Source organism: Leopardus geoffroyi, chromosome E3, assembly GCF_018350155.1.
Source record: "Leopardus geoffroyi isolate Oge1 chromosome E3, O.geoffroyi_Oge1_pat1.0, whole genome shotgun sequence".
Taxonomy (NCBI): Eukaryota; Metazoa; Chordata; class Mammalia; order Carnivora; family Felidae; genus Leopardus; species Leopardus geoffroyi.
In genome coordinates, this window is record NC_059340.1 from 39918952 (window position 1) to 39942253 (window position 23302).

The following is a 23302-nucleotide window of genomic DNA, read 5'->3' on the forward strand; positions in this document are numbered from 1 at the left end:
AACCGTTCCTGATGCATGCATGAATGGATCGTGGCTTTTTGCGTGATATTAAGAAACCCACAATCTCCTATCTGCTCCCTCACAGCCCAGCGTCCAGGCCAGCAAAGTGCCCGTAAGAAACCCCGCTCGCATGCCCGATGCCCTCATGAGGCTGCGCGGCGTTCTCGTCCGCCCCCAAGGGCGGCAGGTGCGTTAAGAGCTTGCACAGTGCACTCACTGTGGCTGGGTCTATGTGCGGACTCTGCCGCTGCCTGGCTGTGTGACTCTGGGCTAGCTCTTTCACGTCCCGAGTCTCTCCGCATCCGTAGGGTAGAGACTACCTCATGCACCGAGTCGTAAAGAGCACAGTGAACGTAAGGACACCTTGCAGAGCAGCCAGCCTGTGCTGTGTGTTCAGTGTCCGTTTACTGAAATTGTGCTCATGGATTGCTACCGTCTTGCAACAAAGTCAGTATGTCCCTTCTGGAAAATTGGAGCAAAGTTTTCACGTAGTGAGATGCCTTGTTCTCGCGTCAGTCAAGAGGTGATGTTACTTTTTTAAAAGATATTTTTAATGTTTATCTTCCAGAGAGAGACAGAATGTGAGTGGGGGAGGGGCAGAGAGAGAGGGAGACCCAGAACCTGAAGCAGATTCCAGGCTCTAAGCTGCTAGTGCAGAGCCCGATGCGGGGCTCAAACTCACAAACTGTGAGATCATGACCTGAGCTGAAGTCGGACCCCCAACCGACTGAGCCACCCGGGTGCCCCGGGAGATGGGCCTTTCCGTCACCCTACACAGTGCTCCTGCTGCCCCCTCCAGAAGGTACCGTCTCCTCCCTACAGATGACCAGTGTCTCTCTTTCCACCACCAGAGGTTCCCCATACCCGGTCTTTGTCTTCACATAAGTGGAATCTTCGTCTGCTTTGGGTCTGGTTTCCTCTGCGCAACTTGTTTCTGAGGTTTGACCGTGTAGTTTGCGCCCATTGCTAGTATATTAGTGTTCATCGTGTGTCTCTGTGGGTGAGTGTTCCCCAAAAGCAACATGCCCCAGTGTGAGTGCTGGTTCTCCTGCTGACCGACGTTTGGGTGGAAGCGGTGGGGGTCGGGTCAGAGGAAGCCCGCGGGCTCTGCCATGGTTTCTCGGAGCCCTGGGCCGCCGTGCCTGGGAGGATCGTGTCTATGTGCTGCCCACCGGTCCCAGTTGGAAGGCTTTCCGGGAATCCCCGCTGAGGCCCCAGACCTGGGTGCGAAGCCGTCCTGGGATCCCCAGGTAGGTCCGTTCGCCGGCTCGTAATTTTGCTAAAGACTTTGTGTTCGTGTTCATGTGCCAGAGTTTTGCTACTGGAGACTCATGCCCTTATACGGGTTGGGAGCTGCTCCCTTCTCTCTCTTTCTGTCTCTCTCTCTCTTTTTTTTTTTTTTTTTTTTAATTTCCTCGGCGTTTGATGGGACCTGGCATTTTCTTTTCGGGAACGTTTGTCATTGCAAATTTGATCTCGTCAGTAGATGCACGGTGATTCGTCCTCGTCTTTCCCACCTGGTGTTAGTTTTGGTGGATTGTGCTTTTCAAGGAATCAGCCTGTTGTATCCAAATCCAATTTGTCTGTGATCTTTTCTCCATGTCCCATCCTGACTGTGCAGTCGGTGTGCGGAATGGTCTGTTCATTCCTGTGGCTGGTTCTTGTCTTTTCTTCTTTTTTTCTTTAATGGCTTTGGCAGAGGCTTGTCACTTTTATTAATATTTTTAATAAACAATGTCTGGCGATTTTAGATTTCTCGATTTTTTCTTTTGCTTCTTATTTCATCATTTGCTCTCCTCGTATTTATTATTTCTTTCCTTCTCTGTATTCTGAGCTTCCTCTCTCTCTCTCTCTCTCTCTTTCTCTCTTTCTCTCTCTTTCTTCCTTTTTTAGAGAGAGAGAGTGGAGGAGGAGCAGAGAAACAGAGAGAAAGAGAGAATCTTAAGCAGATTCTTAAGTGCTGAGCATGTGCTGAGCATGGTGCCAGATGTGCGGCTCGATATCACAACCGTGGGATCATAACCTGAGCCAAAATCAAGAGTCACATGCTTAACTGAGCCACCCGAGCGCCCCCCGAATCATTACTAATTCCTCTTTGACCCATAAACTGTTCAGAAGTGTGGTGTTGCATTTCCAAATATTTGTGGATTTTCTAGGTATCGTTTTGTAATCAAGCACTAATTTAACTCCGCCGCTTGTGTTTTGGGGAGGCTGGGTCACGACTGAGGGCCTACGTGTGAGACAGGGATGCCAGGAAGACGGCAGAGTGGGAGGGACCCGGAATGTGCCCCTCCCCTGGCACGGCGTCGGCGCTGGCAGGATCTGTCTGATGTGCGTGCCACTGGAAGCTGTAGTCAGAGCCGTCAGGCAAGAAGAAGTAAAAAGCATCCAAACTGGAGAGGAAGAAGTACAATTATCTGTTTGCAGATGACATGATCTTATATGTAGGAAAACTCTAAGATGCTACAAAGAAGCTATTAGAACTAATAAGCGAATTCAGCAAAGTAGCAGGAGACAAAGCGCGCAAAAATCCATTGCATTTCTAAATACAATGAACAGATCTGAAAAGGAAATTATAAAATAACCCCATTTCCTATAGCATCAAAAAAAAATTCTTAGGAATCAGCGTAATCAAGGAAGTCAAAGACTTTTACGATGAAAACTATAAAGCATTGCTGAAGGAAATGAAAGAAGTTGTAAATACATGGAAACACAGCCCCTGTTTATGGGCTGGAAGACTTAATTTTGTTAAAATGTCAATACCAGCTGGAGAAATCTGCAGATCCAGTGCAGTCCCTACCAAAAAAGCAGTGATGTTGTTTGCAGACGTAGAAAATGCCATCCTCAAATTCATATGGAATCTCAAAGGACCCTGAATACCAAAACAATCTCAAAGGAGAACAAAACTGGAGGACTCACGCTCCCTGGCCATCTAAGAAGCGACAGCAATCCAAGCAGGGCAATATTGGCACAAAGGCAGACGGACGCATAGATGGAAAAGAACAGAGAGCCTAGAAATAAGTCCTCGCATTTATGGTCAAGTGGTTTTCGACGAAGTTGCCAAGACCACTCAGTGAGGGGAAAAGGACAGTCTTTTCAACAGGTGGGGCTGGGAAAACTGGACATCCCCACGCAACAGCATGACATGGGACCCTACATAACACCACATACAAAAACTAACTCAAAATAGATCGAGGACCTAAATGTAAGACCTAAAATCGACTCTCAGGAGGAAACATGGGACAGAGCTTCATGACATGGGATCTGGCGGTAACTTCTTGGATGTGACACCAAGGGCATGGTAACACGAGAAAAAAATGAGCAAATCAGATGTCATGAAAATTAAAAAACAACAACTGTGCAGCAAGAAACACTATCATCAAAGTAAAAAGGCGGCCCAGCGGGTTCGATCCCCACGTCGGGCTGTCTGCTGTCAGAGCAGAGCCTGCTTCAGATCCTCTGTCCTTCTCTCTCTCTGCCCCTCCCCTGCTCACACTCTATCTCTCAAAAATAAATAAAACATTTAAATAATTTTTTTTTCAACGTTTATTTATTTTTGGGACAGAGAGAGACAGAGCATGAACGGGGGAGGGGCAGAGAGAGAGGGAGACACAGAATCAGAAACAGGCTCCAGGCCCTGAGCCATCAGCCCAGAGCCCGACGCGGGGCTCGAACTCACGGACCGCGAGATCGTGACCTGGCTGAAGTCGGACGCTTAACCGACTGCGCCACCCAGGCGCCCCAATAAATAAAACATTTAAAATAAAAAGACAACGCAATGGATGGAAGAGAATATTGCAAATGCTCTATCTAATCAAGGATTAACATCCAGAATATATAGAAAATTCCTACTACTCAACGCAAAGAACAACTCGATTCAAAAATGGGCAACAGGGGGCACCTGGCTCAGGTAGAAGAGCACGCGACTCTCGATCTCTGGGTTGTGAGTTCGAGCCCCATGCTGGGTGTAGACATTACTGAATAAATAAAAGGTTTTTTTTAAATGGGCAATAGACATTGCTTCAAAGAAGACCTATGAATGGCGAGGAAATATACACCAAAGAATGGGAAGCAGGGTCGTGAATGGATACTCGTACACCCATGTTCATGGCAGTATTATTCACAATAGCTAACATGTGGCAGCAACCCACATGTCCGCTATGAATAAAGAACGTGGTGTGTGTGTGTGTGTGTGTGTGTGTGTGTGTGTGTGTGTGTAAGGGAAAAGTATTCAGCCTTAGGGAGGAGGAAAATTCTGCAAGACGCCACAACATTGAACCTTGAGGACACTGTGCTTAGTGATCTAAGCCGGTCACGAAAGGACAGATCCAAAAGCCAATGGGAAAGTGCATGCTGGCACTCATAAGAGGCAGTGAGAGCAGTCCAGATCTTAGAGACAGAAAGTATATAACGGTGGGGGCCAGGGGCTGGGGAGAGGGCGGTGGGGAGTTCGGGTGCTCCTGGAAGTGACCCAGTGGAGACAGGAGTGGATGGTGTGGATGGGCGGGGTGAGTCAAGCAGGTGCGTTCCTGAGAACGCAAGGTGGGTAGACCCGCAGCTGGGGCTGAAGGGTGAGCCTTCAGCAGGAAGGGGACACGTTCTGGGCTGTTAAGAGATGGAAGGAAGAAAGGAGCGAGTGTGGGCTTGTGTGGGAGTGAGACGGAGTTCTTGTTTGCTGGCTCTCGACTTCATAGTGAAGTAGGAGGTAAGATTCCTACTTGAGAACAACATGATGCAGAGGACGGGGTGTTGGAGGGGTGCCGGGAACCTATCCGGGGTCTGAAATAATTAAAGAAAATCAGGTAAAACCTTCATCTGAGCTCAGTCACCCAATAAAAGGGCCCCTGTAAAGCCATATGTAAGAATTTGACTTTAACCTGAAGGCTTCTGGGAGCCATCGAGGGCTCTAAAGGATGGAGGTGACATGATCAGAGCCCCATATTTTCAAGTGTGCTTAGGCTGGAGTGTGCTGTCTCTCCAGGAGGTACCAAAGGCCTGGGGGTCCAGACCCTCACAGAACAGAGAGCTCTTGCTGAGGACAGAGACGGGGGATGGCTCTGGACACTCCGTGCACGCACGCAGGCGCTCCCGTGCACGCTCACAGGTACTCCCGTGCATGCACACAGGTACTCCCGTGCACGCACACGGACCCGTGCACACACACAGGTACTCCCGCCCCCTGGGGTCCGCACCTGGGCATGCTCTTTTTAGGAAGAATAAACGTTAATTCTTCTCCAATGCTGGACTGCAAAACCGCATTGGGTATGTGGTGATAAATCAGATGGGCAATCTTCTCTGTGCTACAGTGAGGTTTCTTCACTAAAGTCATGTAATATCCTGCACCTGAAACAACATTTCAAAGAGCCTGAAATAATCTTACTCTTTGTAGCTGCACTTACTTTTTCTGTAGCTCAGAAGGGGCGGCTCCCTGGGAACGTGGACCTGGAGGGCCCCATGGGGTGGAATTGTTTTCACACAACGAACTGGCCTCTGAAGGCCGGTATTCTGGAGGGTCTGGCCTTCTCCTCCGTGACCGGAGGTGGTAATGACGGACTTAGCGATGCTGGCCGACTTGGCAGAGGGCTGTGTGGAGGGCAGCTGAACTGGCAGAGGCCTTGCACATCAATGTGAAGAACAAGGCTACCTCTGAAATAATCACATCATGCTTTTGGCGTCTTGAACGTCCCTTCTGACACTAGTGACACTTGTTAGCGTGATGCTGGCGATGGGGCCGCTCAGCAAACATTTCTCGAGCCCTTGCGATGAGACAGGCACTGTTCTAGGTGCCAGTCAGGAGTTCTTGCTCTCATGGGCCTTCATTAAAGGAGTGTGAGACAGACAATAAGATACACGGGGAAAATGTATAGAGTCTTAGTGACATGAGCCATGTGTCAAGAAAGACAGACATGGGACGGGGTGTGGAGGGTTGGGGAATGTGATTTAAAAAAATTTTTTTGTGTTTATTTTTGAGAGGGACAGAGCATGAATAGGGGAGGGGCAGAGAGAGAGAGACACAGAATCCGAAGCAGGCTCCAGGTTCTGTGGTCACAGCTCAGAGCCTGACACGGGGCTCGAACTCATGAACTGTGAGATCATGTCCTGAGCCGAAGTCAGACGCTCAACTGACTGAGCCACCCAGGTGCCCCCAGGGAGTATGATTTTAAACAGGGCACACCAGGCCAAGCACGGCCCGTGGGCCACCCCTAGGACTCTGGCTTTTGCTCTCGGTGGGAGGGGAGGTCACTGCAGGGCTGAGCCGAAGAGTGACAGGCTCATTCTGACAACAGGGCGGTGGGGGTGGGGTGGGGGGGGGGGTGGTGGTTAGTGGTGGTGATCAGCAGGCAGGTGTGACAATCCAGGCCAGGAGAGGATGGAAGCCAGTCCAGGGTGCTAGACGGGCGTGGAGGTGAGGGGGGAAGGGAAGGCCCCCAGGGTTTGGGAACAGATAGGATATGGGCTCTGACAGAGGGAGGGGTCAGTGAGCCTGCAAGGTTTTGGCCCAGATCCTAGAGGACATCGTCTGCCTGTGCTGTGGGCAGAGTGCGGGAGCCCGGGGCTGCACAGGGTTTGGACAAGCCTGCCGGAGCCGGGCAGCGTCCACCCACGGGGAGCTCAGGAAGGGGTCCGGGCTGGAGAGAGGATGACCGCAGGCTGGATGAGGTCACCCGGTCAGGGGGCAGAGGAAGGATGGGGGCGGCAGTGACACAGGAGGCCGTGGGGTCCAGGAAAACAAGGGAGCCACTTGTGGAAACACCCCACACCTGTACAGGTGCTTTGCACACGCTGGCTCAGTCCTTGAGGAGCACGGTCCCTGAGTGTCCGCTTGTCACATCGGGAAAGGACGGTGGAAGAAGGATAAAACCCCTGGCCGCGTGGGTGGAGAGGCCGTGAACCCACAGAACGGAACTCAGACATCAGTGTCCTGCCTCCAGATCTGAGTCTGCTCCCGCGCCCCCTCCTCCCTTCCCGGCCCCGGCCCCGGCCCGGCCGCAGGGCCCCGCCCGCCCCGCTCACCGTACTTCTGCTTGAGGAACAGCGAGGACCCGCAGCACTGAAGCTCCCCCTTGGCCATGATGGCCACGCGGTCCCCCAGCAGGTCGGCCTCGTCCATGAAGTGCGTGGTGAGCAGCACGGTGCGCTGGCTCTTGTGCTGCTGCAGCAGGTCCCAGATGGCCCTCCTGGACACGGCGTCCATGCCCGAGGTGGGCTCGTCCAGCATCAGCACCTGCGGGCCGGGCCGAGGAGCCGGTGGCGGGGTGGCGGGGTGGCGGGGTGGCGGCGGCTCCCCGTGGCCGCCCGCCGTGCTGGGCGCCCCGCCCCGGGGCCTCCCGCCCGCCTACCTTGGAGCCCGCGATGAGGGCGATGCCGATGGACAGCTTGCGCCTCAGGCCCCCGCTCAGGCACCTGCTCAGGGAGTCCCGCTTGTCCTCCAGGCTGAGGGCGTGCAGCATCCGCTGGACCTCTTCGGGGCACTTGAGGCGGGACAGGCCCTTGAGCTGAGACAGCGGGGGCAGGGACGTCGGGCAGGGGCTCCCGGCCTTGGCGCCTCCTCCTTCCCTCCGCGTGCTGCGCCGTGTGCCCTGACTTCCCTCCCCGCCGCCCTGGTAGAGGCCCAGCTGTCCCACAGGCATTTTGCTACTACCTGCATAAACTGCACCCCAGAAACTTACTACCTCCGTGGAAAGGGATGGGCACAAGGCTCGTGGGGTTTGAATCATGTGAATATGAGTCTCATCAGTACCAAGTAGAGCAGCGTATGAAGGAAAGGATTATACCTCCTGACCAAGTGGGAGCCACCCCCCGGGATCCAGGGGACGTTCCACAGATGAGAAATCTAAGTGTTGCAAAGGCAAGAGTTTGGCCGGCTTTTCACCCAGTCAGTGGGAGGGGCCTCTACACCCTTGGAGGGATGCGTGTGTCCTCGTTATTCAGGGCCGTACCCTTGGGCCACACCTTAGTTTATGCTAATGAGCTGACTCCGGACCGGCAGGCGGAGCTGGCCTGCCTAAGCTGCAGACTGAGTTCAGTCACCTGCTGCATGATTCCATCACTCAGGCCTATGTGATGAATCCCACCAGAAAAACTGGACACTTGGGGCCGCCCGGGGGGCTCGGTCAGTTAAGCGTCCGACTTCGGCTCAGGCCATGATCTCTCAGCTCTTGAGTTCGAGCCCGCGTCGGGCTCTGTGCTGAATGATCGGAGCCTGGAGCCTGCTTCAGATTCTGTGTTTCCCTCGCTCTCTGCCCCTCCCCCACTCACGCTCTATCTCTCTCAAAAATAAATGAAAATATTTTTTAAAAAATAGAAAAAAAAACCAAGAACTGGACACTGGAAGGTTAAGTGAGCTGCCCTCCTGCACAGCGACGTGCCAGCAGGGTATGTGTCCCGAGGACACGGAAGCTTCGCACGTGGGACTCACCCAGACCTCACCCTGTGTGTATGTCTCTTCGTTCGGCTGGTCCCGACTTGTATCCTTTATAATCACCCTGCCCTAATGATAACCCTTGCCTCTCCTCCTCCCCGAATGGTTGGGGAACAGTGTCCAAAAGAGGTTTTAGGACCCTCTGAGGTTGGGGTCAGGGAGCCACAGCCTGTCTTCCCACCACCAGGACGCAGAGGAGCCACGGCCTGTCGCGCACAGACTCACCTGAGCATAGAAAGAGAGATGCTGCGCTACGGTGAGGTCGTCAAACAGGATGTCGTGTTGGGGGCACCAGCCCACGCTCTTTCGGATCTCCGCCATATTGCGTGAAATTTCATATCCATTGATATACACACACCCACTTGAAGGGGGAATAAGACCTAGGAGCAAGGAGAAGACGTATCCCAAGGTTACCTGCAGTCATAGCACGCGGCGGAGCAAGGGCGTAAGGACACAGAGGCGCAGGCCGCCTCTGCCTTGTCACGATTGGGAACATCCGAGGCGTAGATGATCTGTGACAGTGAGTGAGGATGTGTGGGGGCAGCGGAGGCAGGAGACCTCCTTCCTACGTCTGAGGAGCGCCAGCCTGCCTCGGTGAAGAAGACACACACGGGTGTGTGTCATGCTTACACTGAGATGAGCATTAAGAGCTACTGTGGAAACGTGGTTCAGAACGATGGTGTTTGGGTCGTCTAATAGGTTTGAGCTGAGACCCATGACTGATTCCGTGTAAGTTCCCAGTAAGCCCCAGGGAGCACGCGAATGATCGCACCCCCTGCCTGGTGCGTGTGGGGATGTGTATACGGCCCATCTGTGTACTGTCTTTATTATCAGTTTCTTTAAAAACATTTTTTTAATGTTTATTTATTTTTGAGAGAGAGACAGAGAGCACAAGTGGGGTAGGGGCAGAGAGAGAGGGAGACACAGAATCTGAAGAAGGCTCTGGGCTCTGAGCTGTCAGCACAGAGCCTGACGCGGGGCTTGAACTCAGAAGCCTTGAGATCAGGACCTGAGCCGAAGTCAGACGCTCAACTGGCTGAGCCACCCAGGCACCCCCTATTCTCTTTTTTTTTTTTTCAACGTTTATTTATTTTTGGGACAGAGAGAGACAGAGCATGAACGGGGGAGGGGCAGAGAGAGAGAGAGGGAGACACAGAATCGGAAACAGGCTCCAGGCTCCGAGCCATCAGCCCAGAGCCCGACGCGGGGCTGGAACTCACGGACCACGAGATCGTGACCTGGCTGAAGTCGGACGCTTAACCGACTGCGCCACCCAGGCGCCCCTCATTTTCTTATTTTAAGTTGTATTTTTTCAGACTGAAAAAGGCCATAGATGTCTATTGCAACAGGGTTAAAGGAAGAAGGGCAAAGCAGACGAAGGTTATGCACATCCCAACCTGTAAACACGACCGCTGTTAACATTGTTTTGCATACTTTCGGCTGTGTTCTTACGTTCTTATGCGTACGCTGTCCCACATGCTAAGTTTCTAGCAAAACTGGGAAATATAAATTCTGGTTCTTTTAACTGGCCTTTTCACAAAACAGTCTACTGAGGCCATTTCTCCACGTCAACGAGATCTATATAATTTGCGAAGGCTAACAGGATTTCGTTGTTATGAATATACCCTGCGTATTTATTCACACCATGCTAGTAGGTATTTAGGTATTTAGGTAGTTTGCAGTGTTTCGTGAGTATGAACACGGATCTCAACTCTGCCTTCCTCCCATACACTTTCTGACTCCAAACCAATGTCAGTAGATTCGGTGGCCAAGAGGGGACAAGACTTTCAGGTTCTTGATACTTCCTGCCAAATTACCCACTGGTGGCGTTTTGGGATCTTTCATTTTGCCTGTGGACGATAAAGCATCGGTGACTGCGGTTGGGGGACGGGGAGGAAGACCAGTGATCCTTTCCACGTTAAATACGTACGTCTTTTTATGTAGAATTACAATACTAGAATAGCTCCTAGAATTTTTTTTTTTAAAAACCCACATAGATTTACTGGGTGGAGGAATGGGGTTTCAGATACAGAACAGGCCTGTGCCAACTTTGGGGCCTCCATGCATAGAAGCCCTTCAATGTTCAGTGTCCTGGGCCATCAGCCAGGCTTTCCCTTCCCGGCTTAGCATCTTCAGGGCTATTCAGTCTCGCTCGGTGTCTTTGAGCGGTGCCACTTTCTCCAGGGCCGCGTTGGCCTTTTTTTCTGTGACGTGTCACTGCCGGTAGAAATCCGTGGCTCATCTCTGAGAGGTCATTTGTGGTCCGCATCGTGGCAGGACTTGCAATTACGTTCATTCATTCAGTCATTCGGTGAAAAGTATTTACTGCGTGGCTGTTCTTTGCCAAGCCCTGATCCAAGCACCACTGGCCACAGGGAAACAGAACACATTCTCTGGAGAGAGGGATGGGGGAGACAGAGGTAGCACACACATACAGAAACCACTGCTGAGAACAGGAGAGAGGGAAGCACCCGGGAAGAGCGTGTGTGTGTCTGTGTGTGTGTATGGGGCGGGCGGCGGGGGAAACGGTTTACGTCTTTGTCTTTGAACAACACTAGGACCTTAGTCATGTGGCCTGGGGGTCTAGCTGGGTCACCCTGCAGGCGCTGAGGACCTCAAGTCCATACAGGAGGAGAGGCCTCTGGCGTCAGCAATGCCTGCATCTGACAAGGACCCCGGTCTAGAGACAGTACTGCCCCCCAGTCCAGGAAACCTGCCAGCCTCAGTCCCCTGTCCTGACCCCCACAGAGCCTGTCCAGTGACCGTCTGTGGGGCTGAGCCTCAGATCCTAAAATCCTGATGCCAGGGAGGGGGCGCGGAGGGGGAGTGGCCGATGGAACCTCAGACCAAGTTTCCCCTTTACTGCTCGTCAGAATCTTCCAGAGAAGGTGCACAGCAGCCTGAGAGGGGAACCAAGGCAGCTTGCCTCTGAGATGCTGATAGTTTATCTGGCAGGGTGGATGTCTGTGACTGCTTGGCTCTCAGAGCTCCTTGAAGCTCAGAATTGTGTCTCGTTGGTTTTGTACAGAACTTTACACAGGTTAAGGCTCCAAGAAATACATATTTGCAGAATGAAATGTTTGAAGTTCTCAAACATCGCAGCCTATTGTTTTAGCTGACAGAATGTGAAATAACTATTTAGGCATCAAAATGATTGTGAAACTGAAGTAATTGTAGAATAATTTTCCAGGTCTCATCCTAACTGAGCCACCCCCCCCCCCCCCAATCAGAAGCAAATGGATGGATTTCATGGTTAGGAGATTAGTGGTGCCTCCCTGTACCGGAAGGTTCTATGTGGGAAGACGCACATAGGGCAGGGCTCACAGCTCCTGGATAGCGTGTGAGATCAGAGTCTGCAGGCTGAAAGAGCCAAAGATTTCCTTTTCCTGCTACAAGGTCACGTGAACAGCCAGACAGGATACAGATGGCATAAAAACAAACAGCAAATGCTTCGTATGAAGACGTCAGTGAGATCTAACGAGGGGAGATGGAACAGAATTCGGGGTCTGTTCCTCCTCGAGGGGCTGGCCCCGCACAGGTACCTGTGAGCATGTGGCACGTGGTGGTTTTGCCGGCTCCGTTGTGTCCCAGGAGAGCAGTGATCTGCCCCTGGTACAGATTCAGGGTCAGGTCTTTGACTGCTACATGTTTATTCTTTCCTGTGTGATAGACCTGCGGAAAATTCAACGCGTGACTGACCGTGGAGCACGTGCACACATGTGGCGTTTGTGACGAACCTGTGACCCACCCCAAGTTCCCCTGCCAGCCCATCGGTGGGAATCCAAGGGGAAATCTAGAAGGGAGCCCTCTTTTTGGGGTTTAGCTGACCGGGGGGGGGGGGCTGGCGAGGAGCCTGACGGGGGTGGGGCGCAGTCCTGGGGGTTCTCCCTGGTACCCGAGCCACGGAGGCCAGAGCTCGAGGACGAGGGGCTCAGAGCTTGGCAGGGAGATTTCTCCCTGCTTCTAGAACCACACCTTTCCCCGCATTACCTGGCTAAGCCCCCTCAGAAATCATGCCAGAACCGTGTGGCTGCAGACAGCCTGTTGTGTGAGCACAAAGGGAATCCCTGCTTGTGGAAGCGGCAGGCATGCCTGGAGGGAGCTGGAGCCATCCCGTCCCGGGCCAGGATGTGACACCTCCTCCCCCTCCAGCTCCCACAGGCAGAGGAAGGCTGCGAGCGTGACAAGGCTGCGTTGTCAGTACAAGGAAACCGCCTCTCCCTGGGACTCATCGCATTTGAAGGACAGAAGGGGCCAAAGGAGAAAATGTGGGACATCCCCGGCATGGGGCTTGTGTCCAGGCATCCCGTCGCGGCACTGCCTAGTCACGCGGGGCTCTGCGTGCAGGAATGGCTCAGCCAACGCTGGTGACAGGGAATCACGCCCCAGCTGGAAGCGGGCCCTGAGAGCTGGGGCTGCGAGTGGCTGGGTGTGTGAACCGTGGAGGATGGAAGTCAGCCAGCAAGTGGCTGAGTCCCAGGGTGTCCCAGGTGTCCCCAGGCAGGGGCGCTGGCAAGGCAGGGGTGAGGGGGGCGGGTTATTTCAAGAGAGATCATCCAGACCCTCCACCCTCCTCCACTTAACTGCACCCCAGGAGACAGGGCACTTGACGTCAGGTTCCTCTTTTGAGGACAGCATTCCAGGAGGAAACGAAACCTCGGTCAGGAAATTGTGCCTCGTAACCCCCATCAACAATAAAACAGAAGCCTCTGCGCCTGTTTCTTCAGTTCTCGGAAGGAGATTTGTGAGCCGATACCTTGTAGAGATGCTGGATTTCAATCCCTTTCTTCAAATTGGTTGGCTCTTCCTGAATCAACTTGCTCTTTGGAGAGTTGTCCGGATCCGCCGCCTGGAGCACCGACTGCGTGAGGAGCACGGGCTGTCCACGCCAGTGGGATGGCTAGACGGAAAGGCAGCTGACATTAGCACGTGCGGGTGAGTCCACTGTCTGCTTCGGGAAGATAAATATTTTGGGAAGATAAACCAAGTTCTCCACATCCCTCCCCCTCCAGCCCCCAAGTTTCCTGGTCCCAAATATTTAGTGGTGCCTGGAGACGTCAAGCAGCTTGCTCGTGGACCCACTAACAACAAGCTGCTTTCTAGCCTGCAATTCGTGGTCCTGAGGACGGAGTGAGTGACGGGGACGCGCCCCGCCCAGGCTCGCGGCGTGCCGGGAAGCTCCCTGTGGCCGAGGCCTGGAGAAGTACCGGGCGGGCGCTTGTCCACACTCTGGGAAGGGCCAGCAGGGCGGCCGCGCAGAGGTCCAGAGTGAGTGCCCGTGCACGTCAGACAGGGTCACCCCCTTCACAACGGGGCCGCTGGCGGGGGCGTTAATCGTGCTCCCCTGGTGACCGCAAGCTGATAGGTTCCGGGGTGAATCCGGCTTAGAGGACCCAGCTTAGGTGTCCTGGGGTTTGGGATTTCATCGGGGACACCGCCACGACGGGCGAGGGTGTCGGGGGGAGGCCGTGGACGGTCTGCGTCGGTCTGCAGAGCGGCGGCGCCCACACTCACCATGACGAAGAAGTACCAGGGCTTGGGCACGCCATGCTCGCCCGGGAGGACGGCCTCCACGTACCCGGCCACCGCGCCGTACAAGACGGAGTCCAACAGAAGCATCAGCAGCACCTGGCAGAAGTTAAACTCCCCGCTGAAGCCGCCCACGTTCTTCCACTGCAGGCCTGTGCCTGCCCGGAGAAAGGGCCGCAGTCAGCACCCGGACGGCAGGACGTCCCGCTCCCGCCACCCGCAGGCCTGCAGAGTTGATGTCTGGGGTGCTAGGGGACGAACGCAAGGCACAGGAGGGGGGAAAGCTAGAGCTGTGAGTGTCTCCCACACAACAAAACATTTTCAGTATTACCAGAAGGTGGTAGTGTTTTCAATGGCACCGAATAGGGACGTGGTCATCCAAGACGCCCCCCCCCCCCCCCCGCTTCCGCACCTGTTACCCGCCTTGTCCGCCGGGCTAATTCTCACCTGAAGTGAGGGCTGCCCAGGGGTCTCCTTACCCTGCACCCCTCCCCCGTCCGGGTTATGTGCCCATCCCCCGGCACCCTGAGCTAACTGCGATCGGAGAGGGTAGGGCTCTGTGCTGTGAACCTGCCTGAGTTACTGTTCACCCATCACTGTATCTGCAGCGTCTGCCCCGGGGCCTCGCATGCTGTGGGCGATCACACATCCCTGTTCCACAAATACAGGAAGGTACCGAGGAGTTGGCTTGGGACCAGGTCCTGGGCGCGTAGGGAGGAAAGTAGCCGGTGTGGCGTCCAGTGTCTCATCTGGGTGCAAGTGGCCGAGGCTTCTCACTGAAAGCGTCCGAGATACTGAGTGTCCGCCAGCAGGCTCGCGGTGGCGGGAACCAGCAACGCCGAGGGAGAGATTCGAGTGCGGGCGGGCGAGCATACAGACGGGCTAGATCGCTGCTCCTCAGACTTCAAGGTGCTTGCTGAGCACCTGAGGTTCTGTTCGCATTCGGCGTGTCAGGGCCCCCCACGCCCCACCCCAGGAACCTGGGCTGAGCTGAGCTGAGCTGCCGTGGGGAGAAGGGCCAGGTGGCCTCCGAGGCCCTTCCTGGGAGGCGATCCCACGACTGGTCCACACGAGAGCGTCGCCTTCCACTGCGCCTGACAATCAGATCTCACAGGGCTCAGGGCGGACTCCAAGGCTGCGGTGGACACTGAGCCCACGTGGTTCTCGAGAGCAGGTGCATCCTTGCGCAGCGCTAGTCTGCCCCGACATCAGATCCACCCCCCTTTACGGTCATTTAGTTTGCGTCTTGTTTAAGAAATCTTTCCCGCTTCGAGGATAGGAGTGTTCTCTTTTATATCATCATCGCCAAGAGCGTTACAGAGTTTTGACGCTGGAATTGACCCCTGTGGGTGCTGTGATTTGCGGGTCCGGTTTCAACTTCCCCAGAAGGTCCTCCCGTCCCTGCAGCACCATTTACTGACCCCCACTGCCGGGGGTCGGCGTCACTGCTGACCTTCACCCGTGCCTTTGGCTTTGGGTTTTCTGTTCTATCAGTCTTTTTGTCAGTCTTAATTATGATTGCTCTTTGATAGATCATCATGTCTGGAAAAACAAGGTTTCCCATCTTGCTCTTCCTGAAGTGGTTTTGGCCATTCTTGCCTCTCTGTACTTTCGTTTAAATTTGAGGGGGGGGCGCCTGGGTGGCGCAGTCGGTTAAGCGTCCGACTTCAGCCAGGTCATGATCTCGCGGTCCGTGAGTTCGAGCCCCGCGTCGGGCTCTGGGCTGATGGCTCGGAGCCTGGAGCCTGTTTCCGATTCTGTGTCTCCCTCTCTCTCTGCCCCTCCCCCATTCATGCTCTGTCTCTCTCTGTCCCAAAAATAAATAAACGTTGAAAAAAAAAAATTAAATTTGAGGGGGCGGCTGGGTGGCTTAGTCGGTTGAGTGTCCAACTTCGGCTCAGGTCATGATCTCACAGTCCGTGAGTTCGAGCCGGGCATCGGGCTGTGTGCTGACAGCTCAGAGCCCGGAGGCTGCTTCCAATTCTGTGTCTCCCTCTCTCTCTGACCCTCCCCTGTTCATGCTCTGTCTCTCTCTGTCTCAAAAATAAATAAACATTAAAAAAAATTTTTTTTAATTTGAGGGGGCGCCTGGGTGACTCAGTCATTTGAGCGTCCGACTTTGGCTCAGGTCTAGAGTTTGGATCAGGTAGGGGTTAGCTGTGACTTCCTCCCATGATTTATCTAATTATATTCAGGAAGAAGGTGCGTGCGGGAGGGGTCTGTGCCATGTCCGTTCCATCTAGAGTGTTCTGAACAGGGTGTGCCCGTCCTGCGCCCTGACTTCCAGCCCCCACGCCGTGGAGGTGGGCGTATGACCAAAGTCCTCTCTTCTTTTATGCCGCTTTTGGACTCAGCCAACCTTTCGTTACTCTTCCTTCTATTAAGTTTAAAAGTTACCCACTGCTTCTGGCCTGCTTGGCTCAGTAATGAATCACCAGGTCTGCTTTATGTTGCAAAGTCTAAACTTAATTATCTTTACTCTCCTTCCGGAAGGTATTTACTCCCTTTGGGTTCTGACATGATCCCCTCTAAAGCCCCTCCTATACACTTTAATTTTACCTGTTAAAAAAATTTTACCTGTTAAAAAAAATAAAGAATAAAAACCTAAGGGAGGGCGCCTGCATGGCTCAGTCAGTTGAGCATCCGACTCTTGGTTTCAGCTCAGGTCATGATCCCATGGTTGTGGGATCGAGCTCTCGAGCTCCGCGACAGGCTCTGAGCTGAGCCTGGAGCCTGCTTAAGGTTCTCTCTGCCCCTCTCCCCCCACTTGCATGCACCCGCTCTTTCTCTCTCTAAAAAAACCCAAAAAACAAAAACCCAGGGGCACCTGGGTGGCTCAGTCGGTTAAGCGTCTGACTTCGACTCAGGTCATGATCTCACAGTTTGTGGGTTGAGCCGGGCATCGGGCTGCGTGCCGACAGCTCAGAGCCCGGAGCCTGTTTCCGATTCTGTGTCTCCCTCTCTCTCTGCCCCTCCCCCGTTCATGCTCTGTCTTTCTCTGTCCCAAAAATAAATAAACGTTGAAAAAAAAAGAAATGAATAAACATTAAAAAATTAAAAAAAATAAAACCTAAAGGAATCTCTGTTGCCGCTGCTGCCACTGCTGCTGTTGTTGTTGTTGTAGTCACAACCCATGTATGAAGCCACTGTCTTCAGGCCCCCACTGTGGCTCTGTTGAAAAGCAATTTTTCGTTTTGCTCCCCAGGCCACTTTTAAGATTTTTCTCTTTCCATCTGCTGTGCTCCATTGTACGCTGATGTGCCTAGTGTAGATTTCTTATTACTCTCGTCTGGGATTTGCTGGGCTTCCTGACATTGAGTTTGGGGACAGATCTGGGCACCCTCTTTTCAGATGCATTTCCTCTGCCCCTTCTCTCATTTCCTGCCGGATCTCTGCTTAAACGGAGGCAAAACACTCTTCCCTGCGTCAGTTTTCAGCTCTCCTGCCATTTTAAAATCCTTTTGGTCCTCGTTGCTGCCTTCTGCATGGTTTCTTCTCACCTCCTTCCAGGTCATAATTCCCCCTCTGCTGTTTTGAATCTACTGGTAACCCATCCACGAAGTTTGCTCCTTGGTTGGTCGTATTTTGTATTTCCCCCAAGGAATATTGCGTCCTCATTGCTTGCAGATATTTTCAAACCTGCCTTATGAAAAGAAAAACCTATCACGAGCATTATTGTTTTATAATCTGTGATTTGATAATCCCAAAATGTGAGGACTTTGTGAATCTGTTTTCACTTTGTCTTGTTTCTGTTGGTTCCTGTCCATGGCTGTTTATTTCCTTATGTTTTTCACTGCCTTGTACTTGAAAACCTGTGAGGCTTTGCCTGTGAGGCCGGCTCTGCCGGGCACCTGGGCTGCTGCTTGAGGGTCCCTGGACTGCCCCTGCAGGGTGACCCGGGCTGCAGCTCCAACAGAGAACCAGCTTGTAACAGGCTCGCGGGGGCAATTTTCTCCTTTGTTTTTCTTTCACGATACAGCCAGCACCACGGCACCTTCCCCAAGGCCGTCTCGTGTATCGGGGTTGGTATAAGGACACAGGGATGTACTTTCCTGCCCCGCCCCCTTCACGAAAGCTGTCACCTCAGCTGCCGGGCGTGCTGCGGCCAACGGGCTTTCAGCTGTCAGCCTCCTCCCAGCCTTTTCTGGGTGGTCCACACCCAGTGACTGCAGGAGGCAGAGGCGTGGGAGCCGGGCCATCTCAGCCCACGCAGGATGCCCGCCCAGGATGCTCGGACCCCCACGGCTGTCGGGACCGCATTGTAGCCCTGCCGAGTGTCGTTTCAGTCTCTCCCCGAGAGAATCCCAGCGTGGGAACAAACCCACAAGCTCGTCCAGCCCAACTGCTCACCCAAGATCCCCCTGCTTTCAACAGAGAGGCTCTGTAAAATTCCCCTATTCACTCACTAACATGGAAGAAATCGGAGGTACCATTTTTTATGTTTATTTATTTATTTTGAGAGAGAGAGAGAGAGTGTGCACATGAGGGGGGGGGAGGGGCAGGGAGAGAAGGACAGAGAGAGAATCGCAAGCAGGCTCTGTCTGCTGAGCGCTGAGCCCAGCATGCAGCTTGATCTCACCAACCTTGATCTCATGAACCATGATATCACGACCTGAGCTGAAATCAAGAGTCGGATACTTAACAGACTGAGCCACCCAGGTGCTCCCGGAGCTACCGTTTTAAACCTACTTTTCCCCCGTTGTCGTTTGCAAAGTGTGGTCTCGTCACTGCTTTGTTAAAGAAAACCACTCACCTGCAATGAATTCTGGTCAACTTGACACCCTCCATTATATTTTAAGCACCCTTCACCCATTTAGACCATCCCAACCTAAAGACATTTATTGGTAGATAGTGCCTCTGAGCAGGTTGTTGAAGGTAATCCCAACTGCCCTAAGAGGACGCATAACCTAGGTCCCACATATAATTCCTATCCCTGCTGCTGCTAAGCCAAGCCGTAGTGTCTGGAACCAGGACTCTGGTGATAAAAGCCAACACTGAGCAGCGAAGACACTTGCTGGAGTGTTCACAGCAGATCACCTTCGTGCCGCGGAAATGTGGGACGGTCTCATGCAGAAAGCCTACTGAGGCCAGCTGGTCCCTACCTTTTGATATGCTAGCTGCAATCTTCTGCTGTGACTGCTGGCATTCGGAAGGATCCTTCTGACCCCAGAACGTAAGATAGATGAAAACTTGGGGGTGCACTTCCAAAGGTGGGAGTTGGAAGTAGGACACCATTGATGGGAAGTCCCCTAGATGGACCCTGAAGGCTGTGAGCCTCAAACATGACGTATGTAGATAGCACTCCATTTATCCATAAAATTCTGAAAGTGTGAACCAAATCGAATCATGACTCTGTATCTTTTTTTTTTAATTTTTAATGTTTTTATTTATTTTTGAGAGAGAGAGACAACAAGCAGGGGAGGGGCAGAGAGAGAGGGACACACAGAACCCTAAGCAGGCTCCAGGCTCTGAGCTGTCAGCACAGAGCCCAATGTCGGGCTCGAACTCACGGACTATGAGATCATGACCTGAGCCGAAGTCGGACACTTAACCGACGGAGCCACCCAGGCGAACCATAACTCTGTATCTTTTATATCTGTACGACTGCATGGTCATATCATCTCCTAAATCATTAATACGCTTTAGTTTTGCTCCCAAACCACACTTCGAGCTGTGTGGTGTGAAACGTGTCCTACAACCTACCGTAGCTTCGAGCAGGTCGGAAACGCTCAGGACGCCGAATGAAGAGTGCAGTGAGGCTCTCATGGGAACTCAGGTCACCCTGCCCGTCAGCGGTGACAGGGCATTGAGGCAGCGTCCCTTGGAGAAAGGCGGGACTCACCTCTTATCTCAAATATGGAGATAAATCGCACTCCCAGTGCCATGGCGACATTCGAGAGCAGGCAAAAGCCAATCTTTTGGAAGTGGGTCCTCTGGGAGTAGCTGAAAGTGAGGTACAGGTATGGGAGGTAGGTGAGGAAGAAGATGATTCCTCCCAAGGCAGTGGCTACGTGGGCTGCGGGAAGAAACGAGAAGGGCTTTGTCACTGATGCACCACGTGCGACACAAGCCCCTTCCCGCCACGGCAGGGCGGGGGTGGGGACTGTGGGGGCCTCGGCATCTCCAAGAGAAGCCGTCTTTTCAGGAATTTTGCACTTTCGCTATCAAAAGACCAAGGGCATCTGTGGCACTTAAAACACAAATCCATCCGGGGGCGCCTGGGTGATTCAGTTGGTTAAGCGTCTGACTTCGGCTCAGGTCACGATCTCGCGGTTTGTGAGTCCAAGCCCCGCGTCGGGCTCTGTGCTGACAGCTTAGAGCCTGGAACCTGCTTCAGATTCTGTGTCTCCCTCTCCCTCTGCCCCTCCCCTGCTCACACTCTGTCTTTCTCTGTCTCTCAATAATAAACGTTAAAAAAAAATTTAAAAAAAACCCAACACGAATCCATCTGTCCGTGAAGGCACAATGTCTAACTGCCCAAGACGGCACTGACACCATCCCTCATGGTACAGACCTCCTCCGGGCAGTGGGACATGATGTAGTACTGGGACCCGCACATTCTCTATAGACTCTTCCATAACCCCCGTGCCCTCCCTGTTTTACAGGGGAGGAAACTGAGGTTTAGCCACATGGAATAAATGTGCCCTATGGCATGGAGCTAGTAAATTATGGGTCAAGGACTCGAGGTTTTTCCAGGTTCTTGGCATGGTGGCTCCAAATTGGGAGAGAAGGCCAATCCAGCTGGAGTGTGGGACAGGAGCTCAGGTTGAGTGCAGGTGTTTGACTTCCGGGAAGTGGAGAGAACAGGGAGCCGGTCCTAAAGGTTGCATAGGTAATGGAAAGAGCCCCCATTGAGACAGCAGTGGGCCCTTCACCGAACCTGGCTGACCTTGGATCTTGTATAACTTGACTCAGTTTCTTCTTTTGTAAATGGTGTCAATCATTTCTAGGATTTACTAAGCTCTTACCACGCATCAAGTGTTGTCAGCATTTGACGTGCAATACGCTACCTGATCCTTCTAACTAAGTTGTAAATACTGTTATTTTCCAGTCTCACAGAAGGGAAAACGCATGCACAGTCTGTTAACTTGCTCAAGGTCAGGGTCCACACGAGGATGCAAAACCGGCCCTCTGAGGCCAGAGCAAGAACTTCCAGCCTCACTGAAGAAGGGAGAGGACGCAGTGGGCTGCGTCCACTGGAGGGTTGGGAAAAGGTTTGAAATTGCTGTTCCAGAGAGGTGCGGGTCAAAGTGACAAAGGAATGTGGGTGGTCTGCAGGGCGGTGGCCAGCGAATATGTGAACCAGAGGCCTAAATAAAGAGACTGGTCCACACAGGGGAGAGAGTTTCTCCGGCCAGGTTCTGCAGCAGGGTAAGCGGGGAGCTGGGTGTGGGATTTGTAATACGAGTTCAAAAGAGAGCCGGTTGGGTATACATCAGAGGAGTCAAAATAGGGACGGGCCATGGGCTCCGAGCGGGGCGAGGCACACGATGGGGTGATGGATAGTGACAAAACACTGGGGCCAATGGATCAGACGTCTTGATGGGGGTCAAAGAATTACTGGGGGAGGTGGGTGCAAGACGGGGTAGCTAAACAGAGACATGGGGGGTCAAGAGTGGGGTTGTTGAGGCTGAGATTCTGGCCACCACACAGTTGTTGGCTCAGGTTTAGGGGATGCCCGTGGGAGCGTGGGAGTACCGATGTGGGGTGGCACAGGGTCACTGGGAGAGCAAGCCAGGGGTCTGAGAGGAGATGAGGCGGGACCACCAACCATGAATGTGGGCAGGGACAGGGGGCAGCAGAGGCTTCGGTAAGAGGTAGAGTGTGGTTTGCTCACATGACAATCTCCTCCTCAAAGGGGCCGGGCGGGCGGGAGGCACGATCTGGAGGGCAGCCAGGAGCCAGGATGTGCCTTCCTGCCTGTGGTGGTAACAGGGTGTGATGGATGGCGGCCCTAGCCACCTCCAGGGGCTGCTAGTGAGGCACTTCTTGGGGCACCGTTATAAATCACGATTGTTACGTGATCAAGGGTTTTTATATTTTACATATTTCAACCCATTGCAAGCATTATTCTTTTTTAAAAAAGATTTTTAATGTTTATTTTTGAGAGACAGAGCGTGAGCAGGGGAGGGGCAGAGAGAGAGGGAGACAGCCTCCAAAGCAGGCTCCAGGCTCTGAGCTGTCAGCACAGAGCTCAAAGAGGGGCTCAAACTCACAACCATGAGATCATGACCTGAGCCAAAGTTGGATGCTTGACCGACTGAGCTACCCAGGCTCCCTGAAACACTATGTTTTAAAAGCATTTGAAGTAATTCCTTTCTTTGTGAAGTGATTCTTTTCAAGCCCCCCAACTTGAAAACATTTATTTCTGTTGGTTTTCAATGTTGAGAAGTTGCTTCAATAATTTCTTTTCTCACTTCACTATTTTTCCAGTTGTTTATGTGCTGCGGTGGGCAGAATAAAGGCTTCCCAGGGATGTCCAATCCTAACCCCCGAAAGCCGTAACATTAAGGGGTGACTTTACAGAGCCGGAGGGACTTTGTGGAGGTGATTGAGAATCTTGAGATGAGCTTATTCTGGATTATCTGGGTGGGTCCAATGCCACGGGCCCTCAGGAGAGGGAGTTAGGAATGCCAGAGTGAGGGGAGGTGATGGAATCAGAAGTCAGAAGGAGCTAGAGCACCCAAGACTGAGGAAGGAGCCATGAGCCCCCAAATGCAGGCATCGGGAAGGGTTCTCATTCTCCCCTCGTGTCTCCAGAAAGAACACAGCCCTGAGGAAGTCTTGATGCTTTAGCCCAGAGAAATGCATTTCAGACTTGGCTGTAAGATGATGAATATGTGCTATTTTTAGCCACTCAGTATGCAGTAAGTTGTTACCTCAGCAACAGGAAAGTAACACGCATAGTTTAGTCAAAACTATGTAATAATTAACCTTACAGTTATAACAACCAAGTTTAAATAATACCACTTACCTTCAGTACCATACACTCTGCTCACAGACATCTCTGTCCTCCCCCTTTTAAACTGTTATTGTGACAGATCATATCTTCATCTGTTAAGTGCCCATTAATGCAGATTCATGAATATTTTCATGCATTTGCTTATAAATCATATAGGAGAGAGAAGATGATTTACAAACCAGAAGGACAGTGATGCTGGCTTAAGGTGTCTTCACCAGTTGGTGGTCTGTATTTCTTCTTATGGCTTCAAGTTACTGTCTGGAGGCTTTTCATTTCTGCCCAAAAAACTCCCTTTGTCAATTTTTGTAGAGCAAGTCCATCGGTAACAATGGACACTCTCTGCTTCTGTTTGTCCTAAAATGTCTCAATTTCACTTTCATTCTCAAGGG

At 52.6% G+C, this 23302-nt stretch overlaps 1 protein-coding gene across 1 annotated transcript in view; it reads right to left on the reverse strand.

The window, feature by feature from the left end:
• Positions 1-23302, reverse strand: part of LOC123589093 (ATP-binding cassette sub-family A member 17-like) — a 76372-nt gene that overhangs the window by 37896 nt on the left and 15174 nt on the right. The window contains exons 8-15 of the mRNA XM_045460734.1: positions 19794-19967; positions 13931-14109; positions 13179-13301; positions 11965-12094; positions 8648-8802; positions 7341-7496; positions 7015-7225; positions 5193-5343 (exon numbers count right to left, since the gene is read on the reverse strand). Of these exons, the coding sequence (XP_045316690.1) occupies positions 5193-5343; positions 7015-7225; positions 7341-7496; positions 8648-8802; positions 11965-12094; positions 13179-13301; positions 13931-14109; positions 19794-19967 (1279 nt within the window). The remainder of the gene's footprint in view (positions 1-5192; positions 5344-7014; positions 7226-7340; positions 7497-8647; positions 8803-11964; positions 12095-13178; positions 13302-13930; positions 14110-19793; positions 19968-23302) is intronic.